General features: G+C 48.0%; 9 protein-coding genes across 9 annotated transcripts; 2 read left to right on the plus strand and 7 right to left on the minus strand.

Moving 5' to 3' along the window:
* Positions 1–16: 16 nt before the first annotated feature.
* Positions 17–2,379, minus strand: FMAN_03871 (uncharacterized protein; the record flags this gene model as incomplete). The annotated part of the gene is made up of 6 exons (XM_041824220.1): positions 17–599; positions 648–877; positions 927–1,630; positions 1,679–2,199; positions 2,264–2,292; positions 2,341–2,379. The coding sequence occupies 6 exons, from the start codon at positions 2,377–2,379 to the stop codon at positions 17–19; spliced, it is 2,106 nt and encodes a 701-aa protein (XP_041689723.1).
* A 448-nt stretch (positions 2,380–2,827) lies between these two features.
* On the plus strand, positions 2,828–4,085 carry FMAN_03870 (related to tetracycline resistance protein from transposon Tn4351/Tn4400; the record flags this gene model as incomplete). The annotated part of the gene is made up of 2 exons (XM_041824221.1): positions 2,828–3,331; positions 3,381–4,085. 2 exons carry the CDS (start codon positions 2,828–2,830, stop codon positions 4,083–4,085), a joined length of 1,209 nt encoding a protein of 402 aa, XP_041689724.1.
* A 276-nt stretch (positions 4,086–4,361) lies between these two features.
* Positions 4,362–5,890, minus strand: FMAN_03869 (uncharacterized protein; the record flags this gene model as incomplete). Its single annotated transcript, XM_041824223.1, has 2 exons — positions 4,362–5,466; positions 5,514–5,890. The coding sequence occupies 2 exons, from the start codon at positions 5,888–5,890 to the stop codon at positions 4,362–4,364; spliced, it is 1,482 nt and encodes a 493-aa protein (XP_041689725.1).
* A 1,467-nt stretch (positions 5,891–7,357) lies between these two features.
* FMAN_03868 (uncharacterized protein) lies at positions 7,358–8,878 on the plus strand (the record flags this gene model as incomplete). Its single annotated transcript, XM_041824224.1, has 1 exon — positions 7,358–8,878. The coding sequence occupies one exon, from the start codon at positions 7,358–7,360 to the stop codon at positions 8,876–8,878; it is 1,521 nt and encodes a 506-aa protein (XP_041689726.1).
* A 1,519-nt stretch (positions 8,879–10,397) lies between these two features.
* On the minus strand, positions 10,398–11,791 carry FMAN_03867 (uncharacterized protein; the record flags this gene model as incomplete). The annotated part of the gene is made up of 4 exons (XM_041824225.1): positions 10,398–10,598; positions 10,659–10,884; positions 10,941–11,124; positions 11,173–11,791. 4 exons carry the CDS (start codon positions 11,789–11,791, stop codon positions 10,398–10,400), a joined length of 1,230 nt encoding a protein of 409 aa, XP_041689727.1.
* Positions 11,792–13,051: 1,260 nt separating this feature from the next.
* FMAN_03866 (uncharacterized protein) lies at positions 13,052–13,401 on the minus strand (the record flags this gene model as incomplete). The annotated part of the gene is made up of 3 exons (XM_041824226.1): positions 13,052–13,090; positions 13,148–13,256; positions 13,310–13,401. 3 exons carry the CDS (start codon positions 13,399–13,401, stop codon positions 13,052–13,054), a joined length of 240 nt encoding a protein of 79 aa, XP_041689728.1.
* A 371-nt stretch (positions 13,402–13,772) lies between these two features.
* On the minus strand, positions 13,773–15,509 carry FMAN_03865 (uncharacterized protein; the record flags this gene model as incomplete). Its single annotated transcript, XM_041824227.1, has 4 exons — positions 13,773–14,123; positions 14,172–15,067; positions 15,113–15,441; positions 15,487–15,509. 4 exons carry the CDS (start codon positions 15,507–15,509, stop codon positions 13,773–13,775), a joined length of 1,599 nt encoding a protein of 532 aa, XP_041689729.1.
* Positions 15,510–17,744: 2,235 nt separating this feature from the next.
* On the minus strand, positions 17,745–18,512 carry FMAN_03864 (uncharacterized protein; the record flags this gene model as incomplete). The annotated part of the gene is made up of 2 exons (XM_041824228.1): positions 17,745–18,134; positions 18,192–18,512. The coding sequence occupies 2 exons, from the start codon at positions 18,510–18,512 to the stop codon at positions 17,745–17,747; spliced, it is 711 nt and encodes a 236-aa protein (XP_041689730.1).
* A 771-nt stretch (positions 18,513–19,283) lies between these two features.
* On the minus strand, positions 19,284–21,161 carry FMAN_03863 (putative low-affinity hexose transporter HXT3; the record flags this gene model as incomplete). Its single annotated transcript, XM_041824229.1, has 3 exons — positions 19,284–20,447; positions 20,541–20,943; positions 20,992–21,161. 3 exons carry the CDS (start codon positions 21,159–21,161, stop codon positions 19,284–19,286), a joined length of 1,737 nt encoding a protein of 578 aa, XP_041689731.1.
* Between the last annotated feature and the right edge of the window lie 1,031 nt (positions 21,162–22,192).

A 22,192-nucleotide genomic window follows, 5' to 3' on the forward strand; every position in this document is an offset into this window, starting at 1 on the left:
ATACATCTTAACATATTTATAGCCTATCGCCGTTCTGCTCCCCGTAATAAACATCCCAAGCGAACCAATCAAACATGACATCAAACGGCTTCTTGGTACCCCGGGAGTCTGGCTGCACCGGTTCCGATGAAGCGCTTCTGGAGGGAACGTGAGCCGGGCTTGCCTCTGTAGCCTCAGTGGTGCGCGAAATCTGTGTAGGGATCATATTTGGCGGTAGCCACTGGATATAATGCTCCAGATCAGCGCCAATTTCGCCACCCAGCTCCATTTGTATGTCCCTCAAAGGTGGAACGTAATTCTCTTCCTTTGAACTACTCACAGTATGGGTACTTGCTGAGAGTTGCTGAGTTGGTAAAAAGGGATGTAGACCATCAACGCACTGCTTTGCCAAGCGTAGGAATACTGTTGCAATATTCTCAAGGCGCTTACATAAAGGAGCTAACATTTGCATTTGATCTCTCATAGTATGATAGTAGGAGACAGTCATAGACAAAAGCTCGAGGTCTCGCTGAATCGTGATCCTACTGGAAAGCGCATGTTTGTGGACTAAGTTCTCGAATATGATAAAATACGGTATGAAGGGGTAGTATAGGAGATGCCTGTCCATTCTTAGATATCTGCGTAAAATAATTGGGGGGGCGACTTACCAGATCATACTGTTATATATCGAAGTCCAATTGGAGATCATCGAAGGAAGAATAGTGATGGCTTCCCTCGCGGTGTCTAGTCTCAAGTTGGCAGAAGGTGGATGCGATTTGAGGAGGACCATCAACACATGCAAGTACTCAAACTTGATAGTGCTAATGCCCAATTTCATCTCGCGTAGCTCATTGGGGCTCGAGAAACGTATTTCATTCTGTAGTGTATCGCTCAATATCTACTGGGGGTTAGCATTTGTAATCCTAAGCGCACCTTTCAGAACTCGCCTTGTTTGTTGCCGAATACCACTCTTCGAAACGCTCCTTCATGCCGTCTTCTGACTCGGAGATGTGCCTTGAGTCGAGGGCCACCCCGATCATCTGTGCGAGCTCAATGCGCGCAAGAAACATATGGCCTCCGAACATAGATCTTTCGGTCCTTCCATCTGCATCAGGGGAGTCATTGCAAGGATGAAACTTTGTCAAATAACGCAAATCTGGCAGCGGAACGTGAGAGTATGTTGCCGATGGGAGAGAACATGAACGGCCAAACGCAAGAGCACATGACTTGTCTACGGCAAAAAGAAGCCAAAATAGGCTCAGACTCCGCTGCGTTGTCACATAATCTGCTTCGGACGGTGTGTGCAGCCCTAAAGCCTCAGCTTGACGACAGGCATGGCCAACAAGCATCCACGATTCATTAGGCGAAGCATAATCCTCACCATGAATGGCAAGCATGATGAGGGTTTGAAGATTGGCTTCATGAGGTTCGAGAAAGATTCTGCTATCGTTAAGCGCCAACTTCATATTGTTCCTGTACTGTTGAGCTCTGGCATCTTCGTTATGTGCTAGCATAGTGAGAATCATGTAGTTTATATACACCACCCATGCCTTTTTCGAGACAGTATAAGGTCTGAAAATGGTTTGTATGAGGAGGCTCTCTGAGGGTGTGATGAAGAACGCGTCACCCAGGCTGGCGTTTTCCAAGAAGCCTCTAAGAGTCAGCCGAGATTGAGCACTTGTTCGGGGAAATTACTCACGACCTATCATCTGATACCCTTCGCCTTTGGACGGTACAAAAAAGCCAGTATTATGATAACCTTTACTGGTTACAACTGCTGTTGTCAAAGAATCTGACAAAAATTGGAACTCCCTGGCTGCATGTTGGTGGAGAGGTGTTGAACCGATAGTTGTGTTGGTGATAGATACGTCCTTTAAAAAGAAAAAGGAACTCGGATCTTCTACATTCAGGTCGCGACGTGAATCATTTCCGTCTTGAGGCTCGCAGTCTTTTTCAGACACCGGCTGGTAGTTTGCTGATGTAACATAATTCACCGCCTCAACGCCTTGAGTTACAGTAGTAGTTAGAGCCTGTACCTCTTGTTCTAGATTCTTCAATCGTGTATGTAGCCTTTCTATGCTCTTCTGGTTCTTCAAATCAAGAGAAGGAGGGGTTGCTCGCTCATGGACGCTGCCCTTGAGTGCCGGTTTATCTCGGGAATAGTTACAAGGCCCTGGCCATGGTTGGCACGCGATGCACTTTGGAAGCTCCTTGGAACATCTAGTACTCAATTAGCAGATTTTATCTATGAAGTGATAATCTCCCGCTTTGCTGTGTCGTGTACCTAAACTTCTTTTGCTTGCAGTAGTCGCACTAATGCTTGGTAAGTGTCAGTTACGGCACAGGATGAGTGATGCTTACCGCATAACGAGCTAAGCCGGCATTCGCCAAAGAAGACATCCGATGAAGTTTGATGGGCTTGCCTTGTTTACAGAAATTCGGATGGCGATTAAGAATAAGAGAAGAGGATGAATGTTTGAGACCGAGGAAGTTCCCCTCTGTCATCAAGCCCGAGGAGTCGCGCTCTAATTGGCTGAGATCGGAGCGAACAAGTGCTTACTTTCCGAAGTCCACCAATCAATTGTAGCAGACTCGGATATGCCAGGAAGATAATTTCATCACTTCAGTTAATCCATCCGCATTGCATAATCCTCAAGACGCGAAGTTATGATTTAAGGCAGATGCCAATGGCGGAGTAATACGGACTTTGAAAGGACTATTGTTGTCCGTTAACCCTCACAACGCCTGGTTCATTCATCAACTTACAGATATAAAACGTAGCAAGCAGCCATACTATCTTTCAACGTCATAGAGATAAACAATCCCAAACACTCAAGAATCATCTGACATGCCTACCAAAGCCCCTATTGCCATCATCGGAGCAGGGCCCAGCGGCCTGACTCTCGCCCGGCTACTCGAGATCAACAGCATCGATTACATCGTCTATGAGCGTGACAAAAGTCCGGAGCCCAAGTTCACCAACCAGGGAGGGACTCTAGACATCCACGCCTCCTCAGGTCAACTTGCTCTCAAAGAGGCTCGGTTGTTTGACAAATTCAAGAGCCTTGCTCGATGGGATGCATCTCGTGTGTTCATGCAGACCCCAACTGGGACAGTTAAAGCTGTATTCGGAGAAGATCGCGATGCTCCCGAGATTGACAGGCTGCAACTTCGGAAGTTGTTGCTTGACTCGATCCCAACTCAGAAGATTCGCTGGGCTCACGGTGTGAAGTCTATTGAGAAAGGTGAAAAGGCAGTTAAGCATCGTATCCATTTTTCCAATAAAACTTCTGCATCTGGCTTTCGTCTTATCGTTGGCGCGGATGGAGCGTGGAGCAAGGTGCGCCCACTGGTATGTCAAGACACTTATCGCGTCGTAGTCTATACTAATACATCACAAGGTTAATTCGGCAATACCGGATTACTCTGGTAAAGTTTTCATCGAAGGCAGCATATCTCATAACAACCCAAGCTACACTGCTGCACTGAAACACGCAGGCCCAGGGAACATGCTCGCAATGGGACAGCATAAGATCATAGCCGTTCAGCAGCTAGCCGACCGTTCCTATAGATTCTACATGGGTATGGGTGCGCCGGAAGAGCTCTATCTCAGACCTCTGGGCCATGAAGACACAGAGAACATTCGTCAGAAATTGCTATCTTCACCAGAGTTCTTCGCAAACTGGGCTCCAAACCTGAGAGAATATCTTACGAATGCTGAAGGGCCATTCCATGCATGGCCTCTGTATCGCTTACCTGCTTCGTCGGTCAGTTGGGAACGAGTCCCTGGAGCCACCCTTCTTGGGGATGCTGCTCATCTTGCAACCCCGCTTGTAGGCGAAGGAGTCAATATGGCGATGTTTGATGCTCTCATGCTAGCGAAGGCGATAGTTAAGCACTGTACGCAAACTAGTGGTGCAGACACTAAAGACAATGACCTGGAAAGCGCATTGACGGAATACGAGGGGGAGATGTTTGAACGTGGCCAGGACTACATACGGCGCTGCATAGCACGAGAAGCTGAATTCTTTTCGGAGAACGCGGCGGAGGACTTCATCAACATGATCAACGGGGCAAAGAATAATGCAGAAGAGGGAGGCAAGTGAGGGCCCTGATCCTTCAGCAGAGTATGAGGAGCATGAACGTTGAAGAGGGCGTACAGTCACAACTCAATCGGATCGGTTATGGAGTAAAATCCTTGTTTGTATATTGAATTGAAAGTAAAACCGTGGATGCTGAGTGATTTATCATCTCGTTCTCAGACCCGGTATCATAATGCTAAAAAGGACCAGGATATAAGGTAATCCCAGTGAACTAAACCAACCTAGCAAACGTGTACTCATTTTCCAATGCATTGAATTTTGTTTTTGTTTTGGATGCAATTATTGACTCTCAACCGTCACAGCCTTGGCGATCTGGGTTTGGATACCATTCGCCTTCTCCTTCAGGTCACTGAGGATACCCTTGTCCTGATGACCGTTGGTCTTGGAGGAGCTGACAACATAATCGTCATCACTGCTAGAGTCTTGCTGAAGACCATCAACACCCTCGGGACCAGAGGCATGAAGCTTAGCGTTCTTGACGCCATTGAGGGGAATGTTCTGAGCATTGCCGTTCTCAACAGGGGCACCGTTCACGGTGTAGCCAGTGTCACTGGAGTCAACGAAAGCTTCAAGGCCAGCGCCCTGGCGAGGGTAAGACTTCATGATCTTCTTGTGCTCCTCGAGAGCGGCGACCATCTCGTCGTGGCTGACGTCGTTCAAGAAGACACAGTCACCCATTGGGTTGATGGGAACAGCAGCGCGAAGCTTGCCGTCACGGGTCTTGAGAATAGCAGCTGTGGCCTTCTCGAGAAGAGAGGCATCGAACTGAGGATGGTCCATGGAGAGACCAGCTCGGGAGAAGAGGTTCAAAAGACGGGTGTGTTCCTCTGATGAGAGAAGACCACGGATGTGAGCGAGGGTGGCAGAGTATGCCATGTCGATAGAGATAGCATGGCCGTGACGAAGAGGCGTCTCAGGGACAAGCTCATGAAGAGGAGACCAAGTATGGCCATAGGCAATAACACGATCAAGCATAATCTCATGCAAGTTGGGTGTCTCGAGTTTCAACATCTCATGGATACCAGCACGGCAGATCTTATCAGCGACCTCCTTAATCTCAGGAGTAGCATCATCAGATCGTCCAAAGCCAGTATTGATGAGCTGCTCACAATACTTCTCAAGAAGATCATAAGTATCTTTGTGAGCACAAGTAGAGATCTTGATCAGCTCTGCGAAACCGTTGCGGATCTGTGCTACGGGAAGACTGCGGAGGAAAGTGAAGTCAAGGAATGTGTGAGACGGGGCGTGGTAGGCGCCAAGACGGTTCTTGTAGCGGCCGTAGTTGACGGCGACTTTGATGGAGACTGAGGCATCGATGAGACCGATGACTGTGGTGGGGATGCGGATGTAATTGGTGTTGCGACGATACGCAGCACAAGCGAAGCTGTATGGTCAGTTAAATTGTGCACAACGATTGATGAGGAGACTTACCCGGCAACATCAGTGACGAGACCGCCACCAACAACGAGAACAGGCTCCTTTCGGTAAATACCAAAGTCGGTCATAGAATCAACAATCGACAAAAGAGTATCCATGCTCTTGGCCTTCTCACCAATCATGGTCTTATGAATAGTAAGAGGAATGCCGTAGTGATCAAAGTACCTCTGCATCTCATTCCCATAGAGGTTAAAGATGTTGAGGTCCATGACAGCCAGACATCGTCCCCAGGGGGAGTAGAGCTGGTAGAGCTGAGGATTGGCAGTGTTGAAAACACCATCGAGAAACTCAAAGTCATACTCGATCTTCTCGTAGCCACAGACAGCGAAACCCTTGGAGGTGGGCTCGACGGTAGCACTCATATCAGACATGGTGGGTCGTGTTTTGGGGTAGTACAATAGGGATGGAAGGGTGTAGAGGATGTGTGTAGCTTGGAATTGAGGGTAGTGATGGTGATGGGAAGAGCTTTTTATGTGCGAATACCACCCCCCTCTGAGGGATATTCAACTGCCGACAAGCTCACAAGCTAGGGTTCTTTTCACGACAGCAAGTTAACACTACATGAGTCGTCGGTAAACGAGTGGTTGGGGGAGAAGTACAGAAACATGAGGACCGTTTTCATTGGGTAACTGATTTGAGGCCCGAGACTTGGCTACAGGTGCATGTTTGCAGGCAGATGCATGTATCTAATGTTGGTGTCATTATGGTCAAGTTACGATGGGTCTGAAGCATTAGTTCCCACGCTTCTGTAAGAATGCATGCAACATAGCCCGTGAGAAACAAGCAGTTGAGCACGACATAGGTTATGCTAGCCCGTTTGGTAAGGTGTATTGCGAATATCTCTTTCTCGAGGTGTCATATACCCAGCAACCGCAACGGGATGTACCGTGAATTTGTCGTTCAGGGGTAGGATCTTAGGCCCCGCGTGGGGACAGATTGTACCTAGATCTATGTCCTAGGAGAGGGTAAGGAATACTGTATTCTCGTAAAGACGGGGCGATGTTAGCGAGATGGCGTCGATTACACTACCATCTCGCATGTGCGCGTCATTCATTAGGTTTTCCCCACGTTGAACCTAGCGGGCATGGGCATCCCTTGGCCAAAAACAACACGGGGACATGTGAAATGCCTAGACCCTGAAGTGAGATCGGGAAAAAGGACAATGGGAATGTTGCACCGCAGATCTACGATATCTACCCTTGCGCCTTACGGGGACCGTTATTTCCTGACCGCCTCTTATTTTCCGAATCCATCTTCTTTTGCATCTCCTGCTCACGAGTCTAGCACGTCATAGACGTAAGCAGACTCCTAGCACAGCGTCTCGGTGTAACAGTATTGTGGGCTGATGGAAGAAAAAGGGAGTCTCGACCGTTTGCATCGGTATACACAGTGACGATTCCGCACATGGTGTGTTTTTCTTGTGATACCTCGAAGGAACGTGAGGAACACGCTGGAGCTGTAATTGGTTGCGAAACGGACCGGTGTGAAAAGCTGCATATGCATGAGTGAAACCATCGGAGCTAATCTTCCTGGCGAAGAAGCCTAATGTATTTTTCCCCTCTTTAGGATCTGAGACTAGGCTGAGCTAGATTGTATTGTCTTAGTAGAGAGGGGCCCGTTTGTGAACGGAATGTGTTGCCCCGGAGCGGCACCGACGTGCTAGTGAGACCATTCTCCGCAGACACGCCCAAGTCATGACGTCTTCCAATTGACTTTTTTTTCGCAACGCGTTTCTGAGCTGTATCCTCCGTAGCTATAGCTCTATAGATTTGTGAAGCTCTGAATTGTCAATTGAATACTGAAACGACTCGATTTTCAGAGTTTATATCCCATTCACCATGGGGAAGCCAAATCAGGCGCTGGAGAGCTCTCGAGCGATTGAATTCGCCAAGAACTTGGCTCTCTTCCTCCTCAGCTTCATATTCCTACCAACAAACGCCCTCTTCGCTTTGGGAGCTTACCTCTTGAACCGCTTCACTTCCAAATCTTCACAGTCTCACAATGACGGCGATAATCTGGACAAAGTCACGGTTCTGGTCACAGGCGTGAACATGGCCAAGGGTCTCTCTCTCGCACGAATGTTTCATCGTCGAGGCCATCGCGTCATAGGAGCAGATTGTCATTCCCTCTCGCCCGGTCGCGTATCCTTCGCAATCGACGCGTACTATCGTCTCCCACCGCCTTCAGACCCTTCAAAAACGAGCATGAATGATCCATATCTCAATCGAATTGTCGAGATTATTCACTACGAAGGCGTTGATCTTTGGGTTTCTGTCTCGGATGTCAACGCGGCTGTTGAAGATGCTGCGGTTCGCGAAATTATTGAAGCTCGTACGAATGCTAAGGCGATCCAATTTGGCGTTGAGGATATCCGAAGACTTCATGAGAAGGATGCGTTTATTGAGCATACCAAGAGCCTTGGTCTGAAGGTTCCGTTGACGGAGGCTGTTGAGGATAAAGAAGATGTTATTAACTTTCTTCAAAGAAACGGAGGTCTTGAGCATAAGCATGGTGCAAGACAATATCTTGTCAAGCCTGTTGGTGTCGATGATGTCGCGCGCTTTGCAATGCCTCTACTTCCTCTTCCCTCCGAAGAAACTACCCTCGCACGCATCGACTCTATTCCCTTCGAGACTTCCAAATGCTCCTTCATCATACAAGAGTACATCACAGGTCCTGAGTTCTGCACCCATGCGCTCATCATTCGCGGTCGCGTCTGCGCGTTTGTCGCGTGTCGTTCCGCCGATGTTCTTATGCATTACTCCGCTCTCCCTGCTGATTCACCGCTGAGCAGAGCGATGCTTAACTTTACACTGAAGCAAGCTGAGGAAGGCGGGGACAACTTTACAGGGCATATGAGTTTCGACTTCTTGATCAACAAGGAAGATGAAGATGCCGTCAAGTCTGGTGTTGATAAAGACGTCACGATATATCCTATTGAATGCAATCCAAGAGTCCATACTGCCACCGTTCTCTTCAACAACACACCCGAGATCGTTGACGAGTACCTCTCCATTCTTACCCCATCTGCACCCAGGCCTTTGACAAAGCCACCTGTATCACCTAACAATCCCCAGCAATACTACTGGGTGGGCCAGGATTTCGTCGAGCTTGTTCTGTATCCCTTCTACCTCACTCTGTTCCGAGGCACGATGAGTCTGTCGGATATCCAAAAGTCAATTCGGGCTTTTGTGCAGCACATTATCTACTGGAAGGATGGCACCTTTGAGTCGTGGGATCCTCTGCCTTGGCTGTGGATGATGCATGTGTATTGGCCTGTTCAGTTTGCTTGGTACATGTCGACGGGCTCTTTATGGACAAAGGTCAATATCAGTACTGGGAAGGCATTCAAGGGTTAGGTTGCTGTAAGAGATGTGATGGTGTTGTAGCGTATGCGAACATGCGAGACTGCGGCTTGCTCGTCGATGAGTACATGATAAATGACTAGTGATAGCGTCTGTAGTTGAATAGAGATATATATGAAGTTTGATGTATAAATAAATAAACTTTTGCATATTTCCTTTCACATTATGTGTATGCGCAGTGCGTGTAGTCCATGATGCTACGTCGCGGTGCTGCAAGTTGCTGCCTATGCTCGCAACGCAACGCCATTCCGAACTACAACTTTGGACAGGAACCAACTCACATTCCATCTTTCAACTTGTTCCCTTATAGGAAAACTATTTCCAGCAATGTGATGATTAAAGCTATGTTCCTGCGTCGCAGCCAATGTCACCCCAAATCCAGGCCGCAGGGATCACCACCCCACCATCTGATAAGCCAGGCGTATATACACGCCAGAGTGGTATCCCTATCGTGAAATACAAGCCCAGGTGTTCACAGACCATCCCCCATGATTTAGGCTGTGTCCTAAAACGTCAACTCCCTGCAACCATTATTGAGCGCCATGTGTTTCCCCAAGATATTGGGCCGGTGGCACTGCTCGATATGCATGCCGTACACCCTCTCGCCGTGATGCATTCTTGGTACCCGGTGTCTGCGTCCCGAAGCCCTGGGACGTTTAATGTCACAGTGCTTGAGCTATCACGGCAGTTTTAGCGCGATTGGAGGAAGGACGGACGATGGACACGTGGCAGAGTGAGTCTGTGCGATCTGTCACCTGTGAGGCATCGTGATGTTTCAGTAGTGTAGCGTTTTAGCACTGTGCTATAGTACACTTCTCTCACATGCCTTAAGTCCTTTTAATAAATACTTTATACTTTATAGCTTATTATAAAAATAAAATTGCAAGTAAAGATCTAAAGTATCCTAAGAGTAGCACTAATGATAAGAACGGTAGGTCAGGATGTCTGGGAGGGCGTCACGCATACCTATTAAGCGGCCTTCTACACTGCCAATCAAACACTTCCTCATGATGAGCCCACTTGCTTACACTGATATGCAAATGGTCGCCAGTCTTGTCACTTGGTTTTTGCACTAGCATAAAGAATATCACTGAGTATCTTAAAGTACCAGGACCTACCGAAGGCGCAGATAAGGTGAGGCTATCCAATACCTCCTTGCCTGATGGCTTAGGATTCTTGAAATTTAAAGACGAGCTCCACATGATAGCGAGAATCTCGTCCCCTATTTACCAGCAATCTGAGGGCGACGATGGCGTTCCAAAACGAAGAAGATTGTCGGACTGCAATACTGATGTTAAAGCAGTGACAATCGCACATTTCTCCATTATTTATAGCAATGTGAGTTTTAACATAAAGACTCGATTTCGAGCTGTGGAATTGTAATGGCAGTTTTGCATTCAGGAGTATGCTGTTCAAGTCAAGTATGGTGCAGTTGAAACGGCAATATCAAGATCTTGTCTTCTAGTTCGATATTGGAGGGCAAGAATAATTGGAAGTCGTTTAACTTGCCTCACTACCAGGCCAACTCTGCTCTTGAACCGCAGCTCTCCCTTTCCAGTTGAGAGCACAACATTGCGTCCTGATCGTGCGTGCTAGTTTTCATCGGCCCTACCACCTTAGGCATCGCCGGTAAAATTTCTTCGCCTAACTCGACTTCTTTCCTCCTATGCTCCATCACATGCTGTCTGACCGTGTTCTGGAAGTGAATAGGTCCCTAAACAAAGTAGGTTAGTAGCTGGCAACTGAGTAGAAGCTCATGATGGGTGGCACTGACTCGTTCCTTGTCTGGGTGCAGTTCGCCACTGACAAACACTCCGGCTCCTAGATTGGTCTGCGCGGACTCGCACAATTCTTTGTCTTCTTCAAGAACCTGTGCGTAGAACTCCATCGTGGCTTTGAAGATTTCGTCTCCGGCCGACTCGTGGCGGAACACCTCGTTCTCTATTCTTGTGTGTGTTGCATCAACAGGAATCATCCGTTGGATGTAGAAGAAGTTCTTACTAAGCAATAATGTCAGGAGTTGTAGCAAAGCTCGCTCCAGTGTGCATTGACTTACGTAACTGTAACGGACGTCGATGGAAAGAAGAATCTGATGGAGCGCTTAAAGTCGTCTGTCCCGTCATCTTCCTTCTTGTTGATGATTGTATGCTCCAAGCAGTTGCCCTTGGGTTCGACTTTGTATTTGGGCAGGTCGGAAACTCCGGCGATAAGAGGGTGGCTCGTTGGGCAGTGATAGCATTCTGGGTATTTAGATTAATTGTCCAAACACCATTATCCTGGTAGCTTACCGTTGTAGTTCTCCATAACTCCCTTCCAGTTGGAATTAAGGTTCATGTCCCACGTATGATCATACTTGTATCCGCTGGTAAAGTCAAACAAAGTCTTCTCATCAACTCCGCCAAACTGCATCTCCCACGTCTCCTCCAATTCCGCCTGCAAGTTGACCCAGATAAAGCCAGTCCTGTCGATATAGACGTGAATTGGAAATAGTCCATGCTGGCTTTTATTAAAGTCTGGGACTGTATCAAAGCGAGGCGCCTTAGCCAAGTTTCCCTTCAACCCGTATGACCAGCCATGATATTTGCAACTGATGATGCCAGTCTTACCAGAGCGGTCCTTGATAACAGGATAAGCACGGTGACGACAAGCATTATGGAAGCCGTTAATATTGCCGTCGCGGTCTCGGATCAGGAAGAAGGGGAACTCGGCATAGGTAAACGAGAGGTAATCGCCGGGTTGCTGGAAACGCAGCTTGTGAGTTAAGAGAATCCATTTCTTAGAAAAGATAGCTCGACGTTCCAGCTTGTAAATCTCGGGGGAGCGATACCAAGACGACGGAAGACCACGGGTTGGTTCTGTCTTGGTGTTAGCGTTGTTGCCCGAGGAGAGTCCAAGGAATTTCCACATGATGAGGGTAAGGATCCAAATGAGAATTCAAATAGGGTTCAGAATGTGCAGGCGGATTTGGCTTGAAATTAGGGGAGTCATAAGTGAGCTCAGAGGCAATACAACGATATTTTAGCTCAATTTAAGGCACCTGTGCAGATACTTGAGCACCTATCGTGGGGTTTTTTATCTGCCGAGTATGTTTCATTAATGGAAACATGCCAATCTGCCGTGAATCTGTGTTTGACGAAGAATACTGCCGCTGATAGGCCCTGTTATCTCGATTCGACTAAAATTGCCCGAAATGGTCAAAAGTTTCATTGGTCATGTTAAAATTTCCTAAAGTGGACGTAATTCAGATCAATATTATTGGTTGTAGCTCAGTCAGCCGGAGTCGTGACCGTATCCTCAGGACTAGTGATTGATAACATGTTGCCGACGATAGCCAGCTAAGACCCTTTATATTGGTCGAGCCTATAGTGTGCGATAATTCTATGTAGCTTTGGCAAATGATATCGATTACATTGCGGCAACTGACGGTTGTTATCCTTGTTCCCCCACCCTAGATCGACTACTGACTGCAAGTTGTGTATTAAGGCACCTAGGAATGTGGGCAAGATAATGCAGCAATTAACACCGATTACTCAAGAATGGGGGTGGGAATCAAGGTTCATATGGTGTTGTAGATCGTAGTATTGTTTCCTGCGAGATTGAGTTATTGCCGCCAAGGTATCTGGCAACAATGGATGGAGGTAATAGCTAAACATTACATAACACTGTTCGCTGGGTAATAAATGGATGAGCTACACTACCCATCACACCTATTAGTGGCCATATTCCTATCAGGATTTTACTCTCAACATATTAGAAGTCCAATCCATTGTCGTTGGCTCATGTGCTGTCATCCCACTCAAGCACACGCGCTATCGCAAATTGTGATGTATCCCTAGAAATGCACCTTCAGCAGGACCCAGTTCATTACATCAGTAAGATCTTACCAAATCCTTTCCCGGGCGATCTTTACAGTCACTCGACAGCGGGAAATACCGTTTAACAGACCATAAAAAGGTCAACGGATTATAGTTGAACACAAATTTGGCATCCGGCGCTTCTTCGCGGTATATATCAAGCGTTTCTGACCAGTTCAGCTATTTCTCGTCAATTTGACAGCCAAAAGAGATTACTGACCTTCGAAGAGGGTGATTACGTCTGAAATCTGAGATCCTCGGACGCCAAAGCCAACGCCAGCGACATGCCAGTGGACATCTTTCATGTGCTTACTCATTTCTGTGCCCGGTATCTCGGGACCTCTCCAGACCGCTGTGTACTGGTCAGCACCCAGGATGTCTCATTCATCACGGCGGATGTACCTCGTACGTTGTATCCTGCCTCCCGCAGCTGGCGCGTATGGTTGAAGATCTGCGCCTCAACAAGCGCGGCATCATAGCCTTGCTGCGTAACATACGTATGTCGACCAGGCAAACCGCTTTACATAACGTCAGTAAATATCCCATCAGCAATCTAGAGGCATGAACTCGCGTGTAAAAAACATTCACTTCTCCGCATCCCGGCAGAGTCGTCACTGCGCTAAAGATAGAGCCAAGTGAGAGGAGAGACTGTGAAACAAGCATTTTGAAAGCTGAAGAATACATCAACAAACTTCATCAGCTAGCCTGCGCGCTTTATACACAGCTGGTGAACGTCTGCGTCAGCCACTTTGTCTTCTCATTCGTCTCACCTCAGACATGTTACAAACTCAGCATCTCGTATTGGCTGTGAAGTTTCTGTGGCTTGATGTCCGCGCATTTGTGCATCACGATGATTGGACGGCGAGGTTCTCTAGGCAAACTCGGCTTCTTAGCCGGGACCGAAATTGGGGCTGCATAAGCTTTAATCGAGAAACGGATTCACAATATCGTAGAGAAGCTTTGAAAACGGGAAAGGGTATGAACCGACTGAGTTTTATACTGGCAGCAAGGTGTAATAAGCCTATCTAATCTTTCTATGAGATATTGACAAGCAAAGAATCAGAAAAGAACTGATCCAGAAACGGCTCTCCGTAAACATCCTCCAGATCAAATAAATTATGCGAAACATTCTCCATCGGCGCATTATCCTCATCGCTATTAATTGGATGTATAAACTTGGTCGCAACCTTGATCGTAGCGCTCGTCGCAGCATAAGTCCCTCCCGCTTTGCATAAACTGGGCCAGTCAACGCCTGACATGGCAGGGTCAAGAAGTTCCCACATCATATCTGGCTCAAATTGAATAGTTGCGCTGCTGGACTCTTCATCCTGTGGAGATTGCCGCTTCTTTTTTACTTTGACGTTGAGCGTGCGTAGAATCTCGACCTATAACGGTGTTAGTGTCACCAAGCACTAGAGCTATGTAGGACTCACCTTTTCAGCAATATGAGGCCACTTGCGCGCTAAATGCTCCAGAAATGTCTCACAAATACCTAGATTCTCCTTCGCCTTCTCCGAAACCTTCCTGTCCCTCGCAAACTGAAATATCCACAGTATCGAAACACATCCCGCGACAGCCTGTCCAACCAGAGGATCATTCACCTCAAACTGTCTATCAGCACACATCCTCACAAGCCTAGAAACCCACTCTGCATGGAATAAAGCTTGATCAACTGTATTCTGCAGAAAAGAGCGTGGTTGAAAGTTCCGACCCGCGCGCCGAAGAGCGACGAGTTGGACGAAGGGATTGTTGAGAATGGCTTGGGTGGCGTGCATCATGACTTGGAATAATACCCAGGGTGCCCAGTATTCTCTGTTTTCGCTGAGTTCGGAGGACGGTTGGTCGGGGAAAGGGGCGTTGCGGATGAGATGGCGATGGGAGGTGATGTTCTCGAGCTCGTATAGCTTGACGGTGAGTTGATTATGTCTTGAGGTCGCTAGCCATGGATACTCATTCGCTCCGTTGCGGATGTCGCGAAGGTAAGAAATTATACTGCCCCAAACGGAAATGTAGCCGAGACAGGTTGCGACAATCCCTACGTCTTGGACGTTTGCTTCGTATGCATCCGTCAAGTCAGCGCAATATGTCTTCATACCGTGCAGAGTAGTTGGTCTAGGTAAGCTCTTGGGATAATGCGGTGCGTGCGCTGCTTCAAACAGAGTGTTACAATGGGGAGTAAAGGTACTTTCCAGGATGGCAATACTCCAATGGCATCTCGAGACCGCATCATCAGATTGACGTGAGCCATTGGCTTTCGAGTCTGAAAGACGAAGCGACTCCAGCTTTGATGCCATTCCTATCATCATCCACGCCCTTGAAGACTTTCCAGCTAATTTTACTTAGTAATAAGTAAATACCCAGAGAACAAACGTACCGATGTGATCGCACAGAGCTAGTAGACACAAAGCCTGCATGACTTCCAACTGCACCAGCCCTTCCGCCGCCATGTCAACAACTACGCTCCTCGCCGAAGTGGCATAATACTCGATAGCCTTCCCCTCCAACCCATAGTAGAAGTTATGACTCGTATAATGCAGCGACAAAGCTAAGAAGCTCCACCGGAGGTACTGAGGTAGTGTCCCGATCTTAAGCTGCAGGCGCTTCGGGTCAAACAGCGGAAGCGGTTGAAAGTAGAGCTTCTCGCGGTAGGCGTTTACAAAGTCTGCTAGGAGGTCTGATGGGGGTTCTGGGTTTGCTGGTGACCTGTTCTTGTCAGTGATTGAACGTGGCTTGGAAGATGTATCGTACCATGAGGAGGTTTCGGAGAGCATAGCTGTTATCGGCGGTAGCTGCGGATGTATACGCGGTGAGTTTGCATGACTATTCCAGGTATTGACATCTTGACTTTGATGTCTATTTCCAAACACTTGACTTCAATCCAATTAGCTAGGGCAACAACTCGACCCATGAACTTACTCTTGCTCATGATTCGACGCAGTCGGAGATATACTAGTATGTTGCGCTTTGAGAGGTCTGCTTTTGTATATCAGCTCTCTTGTTCATTGTAGGCCAGGCGCAATGACTAACAAGCTCCGAGCGAAGGATTTTCGACTACTGGTGACGTGATTCCGAGGTAGATAAGTACACGTCTGATTCGCCATCCGACAGTGCGAACAGCCCGGTTTCTCGGCAGGACACTTAATCTTCTTTTCCCTACCTCCGTCGTCAGCATCTCATCTTTATCACGACTGATAACGTACCGACAGCGCTCACAAGAGCGCCTTACACGCGGTTCGCCTGTAGCCCTCGGCATTGGTAATACCCTAACCGGAACTCGTTACGAGCAACTATTGGTAAGTGTTCGGAATTCCGGTCAGTTCAGTTCCCTGGGGAAGAAATTAATATCAGGGAAGTCAAATTCCGGGCGTAGACTAAAAGTGGTGGAGGAGAAAAGCTTCGGCCGGCGTCATGAAGATCGGAGAATGAAACCCCCACAATGTGTCATTGAGAAAGGGTGTGATTCGTCGGTCGGAAAATGTCAGAGAGATAAGATGGCCGAATGGAGAATGTGGAGTATTTACGCCGTGTCACTTGATCGGGATGGATACCGATGGGGACTGAGACCGGGTTCATGAGCCGGTCAGAAGATAAGATTGGATTATAAACGGCTACAAGCCTAGATGCAATTGATCTGAGCCTCTGAATGAAGTTATAGGCTTGGAGAAGAAAAGTCCAGCCTCATCAATTCTCAAACCTCCTCTCATCTTCACCATGGCGACGAGTTATTCTGATTCTTGATCCACGCAGCAAAACCTTCATCGTCAGGCCATTTTCTCGGCGCGTTACAAAACTCGCAATCCGCATCATGCTGATACACGGTCGTCGGCAGTGTTTTCTTCACCTCAGTGCAAACCCCATTCCGTTTGAATCCATCGCACTTCCATATCTTGTAAGTGACCGATCTGATAAACCGATGGCAGTACTTGCACAGCCAGGTCTCTTCTCTTTCTCGACACATTTTGGGATGAGTGTTAGCAAGCCGTAGTTAGTGAGGGCGGTGGTGCAAGATTATCAAGCTGGTCAAGACGGTGGTGTGAAATTCTTTCAAGCTTTGCCGGCGTTTATTGAGAGGCGTAAGTAAAGGTCGGAGCCATTACGAGGGACGAGAGGGAGTATTTATACGTTGAGATGAAAGGTGATACTGAGTTTGCGGGAAGAAGTGTATCCTTATCACAGTCTTTGAGGGCATTTTAAAGGCACATTCTTTATCCAATGTCGTTAAAGTCGCATGTTCACTGACCCGAGGCGTCACCCGCGTGTTGTTCACTGTAAAAGTGCTGTATGTTCACCTACAAGGTCTCTCACTTCTTTGTCCTCGGCTATCTGAATACAGCACGACCGACCTCATCAGAAACATCTAATCGTGAGTTTAGTACTTGTAGTTGACTATAGACTATGTAGATGACTCGGCCTATAAGGTTAAGCTTTAGGCTGCAAATACAGGTGATGAATGAGAACACGACATGTCTTTTTCCCAATATAAACTTTTGCATGGAGGCTTTCACATTGGGGGAGTTTATAACTCAACGTCAATGATTCGCCAGCTTGAATGCTGATGACTTTAGCCATACCGTTGTTACTGGTAACATAATGTATGCTCCATGATGCTGCGGCATCTTGACATAAAGCATAATGTGAAGCTAACATATTGAATCACTCCAGAGTATGACCTGATTTTTTATTTCACAATATTTCGGTTTGGTTTACTGTGATCTGTCGGTACTAGAGGCTTTTACGTGTGAAGAACCGCCATCAGCAAACTCTTTGGCCTGGTGCGACGAAACGACAACATGGTCATATTCCCTATCAACTATCATTCTCTGTGTGAACCACATTCCTTACTCTTTACCCACACCCATTGGTTCGATACTCTATGCTGCATTCCCCATTCCTGTCCAGCACTCATTCATCCTCCATCACAACTACTGTGATCCAAGGATAGCGGCGACAGTATCACGCACGACCAGGGCAATCGCCATCCTGACACCGCTAGCTTCTGTCATGTATTACAATCGATCACTCCACCTCCAGAATCGACGCAAAGCCGAAATGACTTCGGCTCTTTCACGAGACGCCTCGGCCGAAGTGATTGCGGCTATTGCAAGAGCCGTCTCGTCGGCTGGTTCCGTAGCCGCCACCTCATTGCTATCCGCATCCTCCATCTCAGCATCAGAGGTACGGTCCGCTCCAGGGAACGGAGAAGACCTAGAAGCCTCGGATGGTACATCCAACACGCCTGTTTTCGCAACCGCTTTCCCCTTCCCCTTGTTTGTCGCTGCAGGGAGAGAAGGCTCTCGATCACTCGTAGTGGGCAAATCGGCTGAGGGCGAGGCGGACGGGTCTTTTGGCTGTTCCTCGACTTCAGGATGTCGTTTGCCCAACCACTCAAGAGCTTTCTGGACTTTAGGATCCGATTTGGCCAGTGCATCAGGTAACTAGCCCTCCTTGTCGACTTTCAATTGCTTGGGCAGTGTCAACGTGTCCTCCTTTTGGGGGCGCCCGGTATCCATAATTTGCTTCTTCAGCTCTTGTATCCTGTTTCTTTTACGCTCCACCTCCATTTCCGTTCGGTTTTCATCCGCAAGAAGTCTTTGCAGGTCTTCCTCGGCTTGTGTCTTTAGACTGGAAAGACTGCAATGCCAGCAGGCGTGCATTCCGACCAAGTCCCGGTGTCGAGTGTAAGGTCGTATTCTGCGCTTGCATATGAATCCGTCTTTTCGATAGGGTACCTCATGGCCCTTACTCTTGCGTTTCTCTTTTTCGGCCTTGGTCATCTTCACTGGGGGCTTGCCGCTGCATGCTTGATGGGTCACAACCTAGATGATGACTCTCTTGTTGCAGTTCTCACAGCACAATTCGTAGCTGGACTTTTGACACATGTTGGTAGTGTACGGGTGCAGATTGTCGATGCTGATGATATTGGTGGGGATGTTGAAAATGGATGATGAGAGAGGATGATGGAGCAGTTCGTTGAGTCGACGTTGTTGATGCAGTTGAAGATCGCGCGGTCGGTCAATAGTAAAAGTTTCGTTCGTAATGACGATGGATATTTGATAGCGGTGGCAGACTATGAGCTGATGATGATGTTGGAATTATTTGATGTTCGGATCAAAATGGAGATGAAGGGAAACTGTTGCTTTTCTTTCCATCAGGGGTGAATGGCGGGTGATGGAAGTTGCAGTGGGTGAGTGCAATGACCGTGAAGGAAGGTGAATCATTCAGGTGCTGAGAAGACTGCGACTGCCTGGAGCTTCGAGTATTCAACAGCCCGACTCGATGGCACGATAAGGCAGGGCGCTTATTGCCCTGTGCCCTTAACCTCTATGATGAGGCTGAATCTTTTCTTAACCCCGCTAGCATGTAACCTTCAAACAGTTCAGGTGTCTAATGAGGGCCAGGCTTAGATGCACATTCCCAAAGAAGTGATCAGGTATAAGTACGGTAAATTTGACTATGAACAATAAGAACAGGTCGTAGGTATCATGCAATCTCGTCTCCAACATCACTCATCATGAATCCCCATCTCATCTCATCACCACCAACCCTTACTCTCGGTGGGTAATTCCAGCATGCTCCTCCTTATGATGTCCCATTCCACCATCAGTGACACCCGACGGTCTAGCAAGCGTCTCGTCGTCACTAGACGCCGCAGGAACAGCAGTCTCGATATCTGTACCAGCCTGCTTCCTAATCCTCGACATCTCCTCAGGAGGAGGAGGAACCCACTTGGCACTCTTGATAGGGTTCACCTTTTCAAGATACATGGTATCAATCTCCTCCAGAGTACGTCCCTGTCCTTCAATGACGAAGAAGTAGACGAGTAGACCGCCCAGGACGTTACATCCTGCAAAGACGTATCCGTATCGGAAGTCAATATCTTTCGTAATGAAAGGCGTGAAGAAAGCGAGGAGGAAGTTCCAAAGCCAATTGCTAGCGGTTGAGAGAGCCATGCCCTTGGCACGATATCGCGAGGGGAAGATCTCAGCCATGATGGTCCAAATCATAGGACCCCAAGTCGTAGCAAAACCCAGAATGAAAAGACAAGCAAAGACAATCATAGCAATACCCGCACCTTGCGTCTTGGTGGGATCATTGCGATCGAGCGAGAAATGACCGACAGATGCAAAGATAAGGAAGCAGATAAACATCCAAGTACTTCCCGCAATAAGCGACTTGCGCCGACCGTAGTGCTCAACGATATACAATCCAATAAACGTAACCAGGAAGTTAATCGTGTTCAGAATAATCTGCGTCTTGTAACTGTTGATAGACACAGACTGAAAGATGGTAGTACCGTAGTAAAAGAAGTAATTCGCACCAGTGAGCTGCTGAAACATCTGAAGCGACATTCCGATGAAAATGCGATAGGCCATGCGCGGTGCTTTAAACATGCCGACGAACTCTTGGACGGGGTTCTGCTTGATGTGACTCTCGGCGCGGAGCTTGGACTCGATCTCTTCCATTTGAGTATGGATCGCCCAGTGATTTGGCGTCGCGCCGTAGACTTTACAGAGGGTTTCGCGGGCGCGATCAACCTTGCCATTGCGGTAGTCGAAACGGGGCGTGTCGGGCAGAAACAGAATTCCAATGCCGAGAACGAGAGTGAAGACCCAGCCTACGCCGATGACGATGCGCCAGGATGCTGAGCTGTCGGGATGGTGCGTTACAGTGCCGTAGTTGAAGCACGCAGCCAAGAAAATACCCATCGTCTAAGCAAAAAATGTCAGTGCAATCCTTGACACTTTTTTCCCCACAGATCGTCGGAACAGGAAACTTGGCATGCCAAGAATTGTGCCACTTACAATAAAGAGCTGATAACAACAAACCATTGCACCTCGAATCCACGGCGGTGCAGTCTCGCCCTGGAACATGGGAACGAGCAGCGAGAGGGCGCCGACTCCGAGACCAGCGACCCATCGGCCCATCATGATCTGCACCCAATCCCGGTCTGAGGAAATCTGGATGATGAAGCCAATAGCAATGATCCACGTCCAGCCAGAGATACTGTACTTTCTACCAATGCGGTCGGCTACAGGCGCTGCGATCAGTGCGCCCATGAGCGTACCGATTGAGAGGAGCGCGACGATGAGACCTGAGCGGACAGTGCTGAATGCTTTTACTCCCTTGCTGTTTGTTTGGGCGAAACGATCGAGAAAATCTGGCATCTCGAGGAAGCCTGAGATTTGACCTGTGTCATAACCGAAGCTGCTCCCGTCAGTTCCTGTTGAAGAGTAGAGCGGCTGGGTAACTTACAGAAGACCGCCCATGGAGACAAAGGTAGCTAGGAGAAAAGATCGGGGCGTGATGCGAGGCAAAGGCGAGTAATCGAGGCCAGCGAGAGATCTCCTCGCACCAGCCTCTTTTCCCTTTTCAGAGTTTGGATTCTGGTCATCGAAATGGACAGTGAGGAAGGACGGCGCCATGATGGGCAGTCCTAATCCAAGCACTTCTAAATGGTAATAATGTGTAGTAGTAGGAATCTAGTGATGATCCAAAGTCAATTGGTGATTGAGTTACTTGACGAAATGGAGGGTGTCGAGGATTTAAATACATACTGATCAAGAATGACGTTATAAACCAAAAAGTGTGATACTTCGTGATGTCAGGCCTGAAAAACAGGCGTCCAATGAGCCGCACTCCGATGCCCATCCTGGCTGTCCTGGTCTCGAGACCACGAAATCGGTCCGTCCCATTTTTTTGCTTCTACCAATTCTGTGGGGTTGAACAAGGGGAATGCAGACAATGGGTCAATAATTGGGTAATGGGGTGAATAATGGGTAACGGGGTACCACCTCCACGGGGTTGTAAAGCTGGGGAAAGCCCGAGACATCTCACCTCTGACACCTCATGGCATCAAAGGGACGGTGTCTGTTTGGTATGACGATATGGCTTTTGGGATTTTGTAGTGGCTGCAAAATCAACTGAAACAGCGCTGTAATGCATTGATCCCAGCACTTCTGATTGGGGGAAATGTCCCCGTGATGGCTTGGATGGCAGCTTTGGTTGGGAGCGTTAGTGACACTAACCCCTGTTCAGTACTATTCTGGATTTGGTTGACCATCAAAACATGACGACACCCGAGGGATCCGGAGAGACCATGACAATTGATTCAATGAGCATCAGTTCATGACATTCTCATGTCGAGATTGACTCTGGCTCAAGGTCAATCGAGCTGTGGTTCTACACATCTCTACACTCAGATCTCACCGTTAAACTCTTCTGTGAGACAGTAGATTATCGCCCAGCCGTCAAAATCTCTTGTCTGAGCTGCCAAGCCCCGTTTGCCGATCTCCCATACAAATCTTGGCATGCGAAGCAATGACGCCAATCTCAATCCCTCTCAGAACCCGACGATCTCATCCATTCTCTCCATAGAATCTCCAGGTACCACGACACTTCCAAGAACTTCTAGATACCGTACCTTGAACAATTACCCGCTCTTCGTCTCCGAACG

Source organism: Fusarium mangiferae (genome assembly GCF_900044065.1).
Source record: "Fusarium mangiferae strain MRC7560 genome assembly, contig: FMAN_scaffold017, whole genome shotgun sequence".
In the NCBI taxonomy this organism is placed as follows: domain Eukaryota; kingdom Fungi; phylum Ascomycota; class Sordariomycetes; order Hypocreales; family Nectriaceae; genus Fusarium; species Fusarium mangiferae.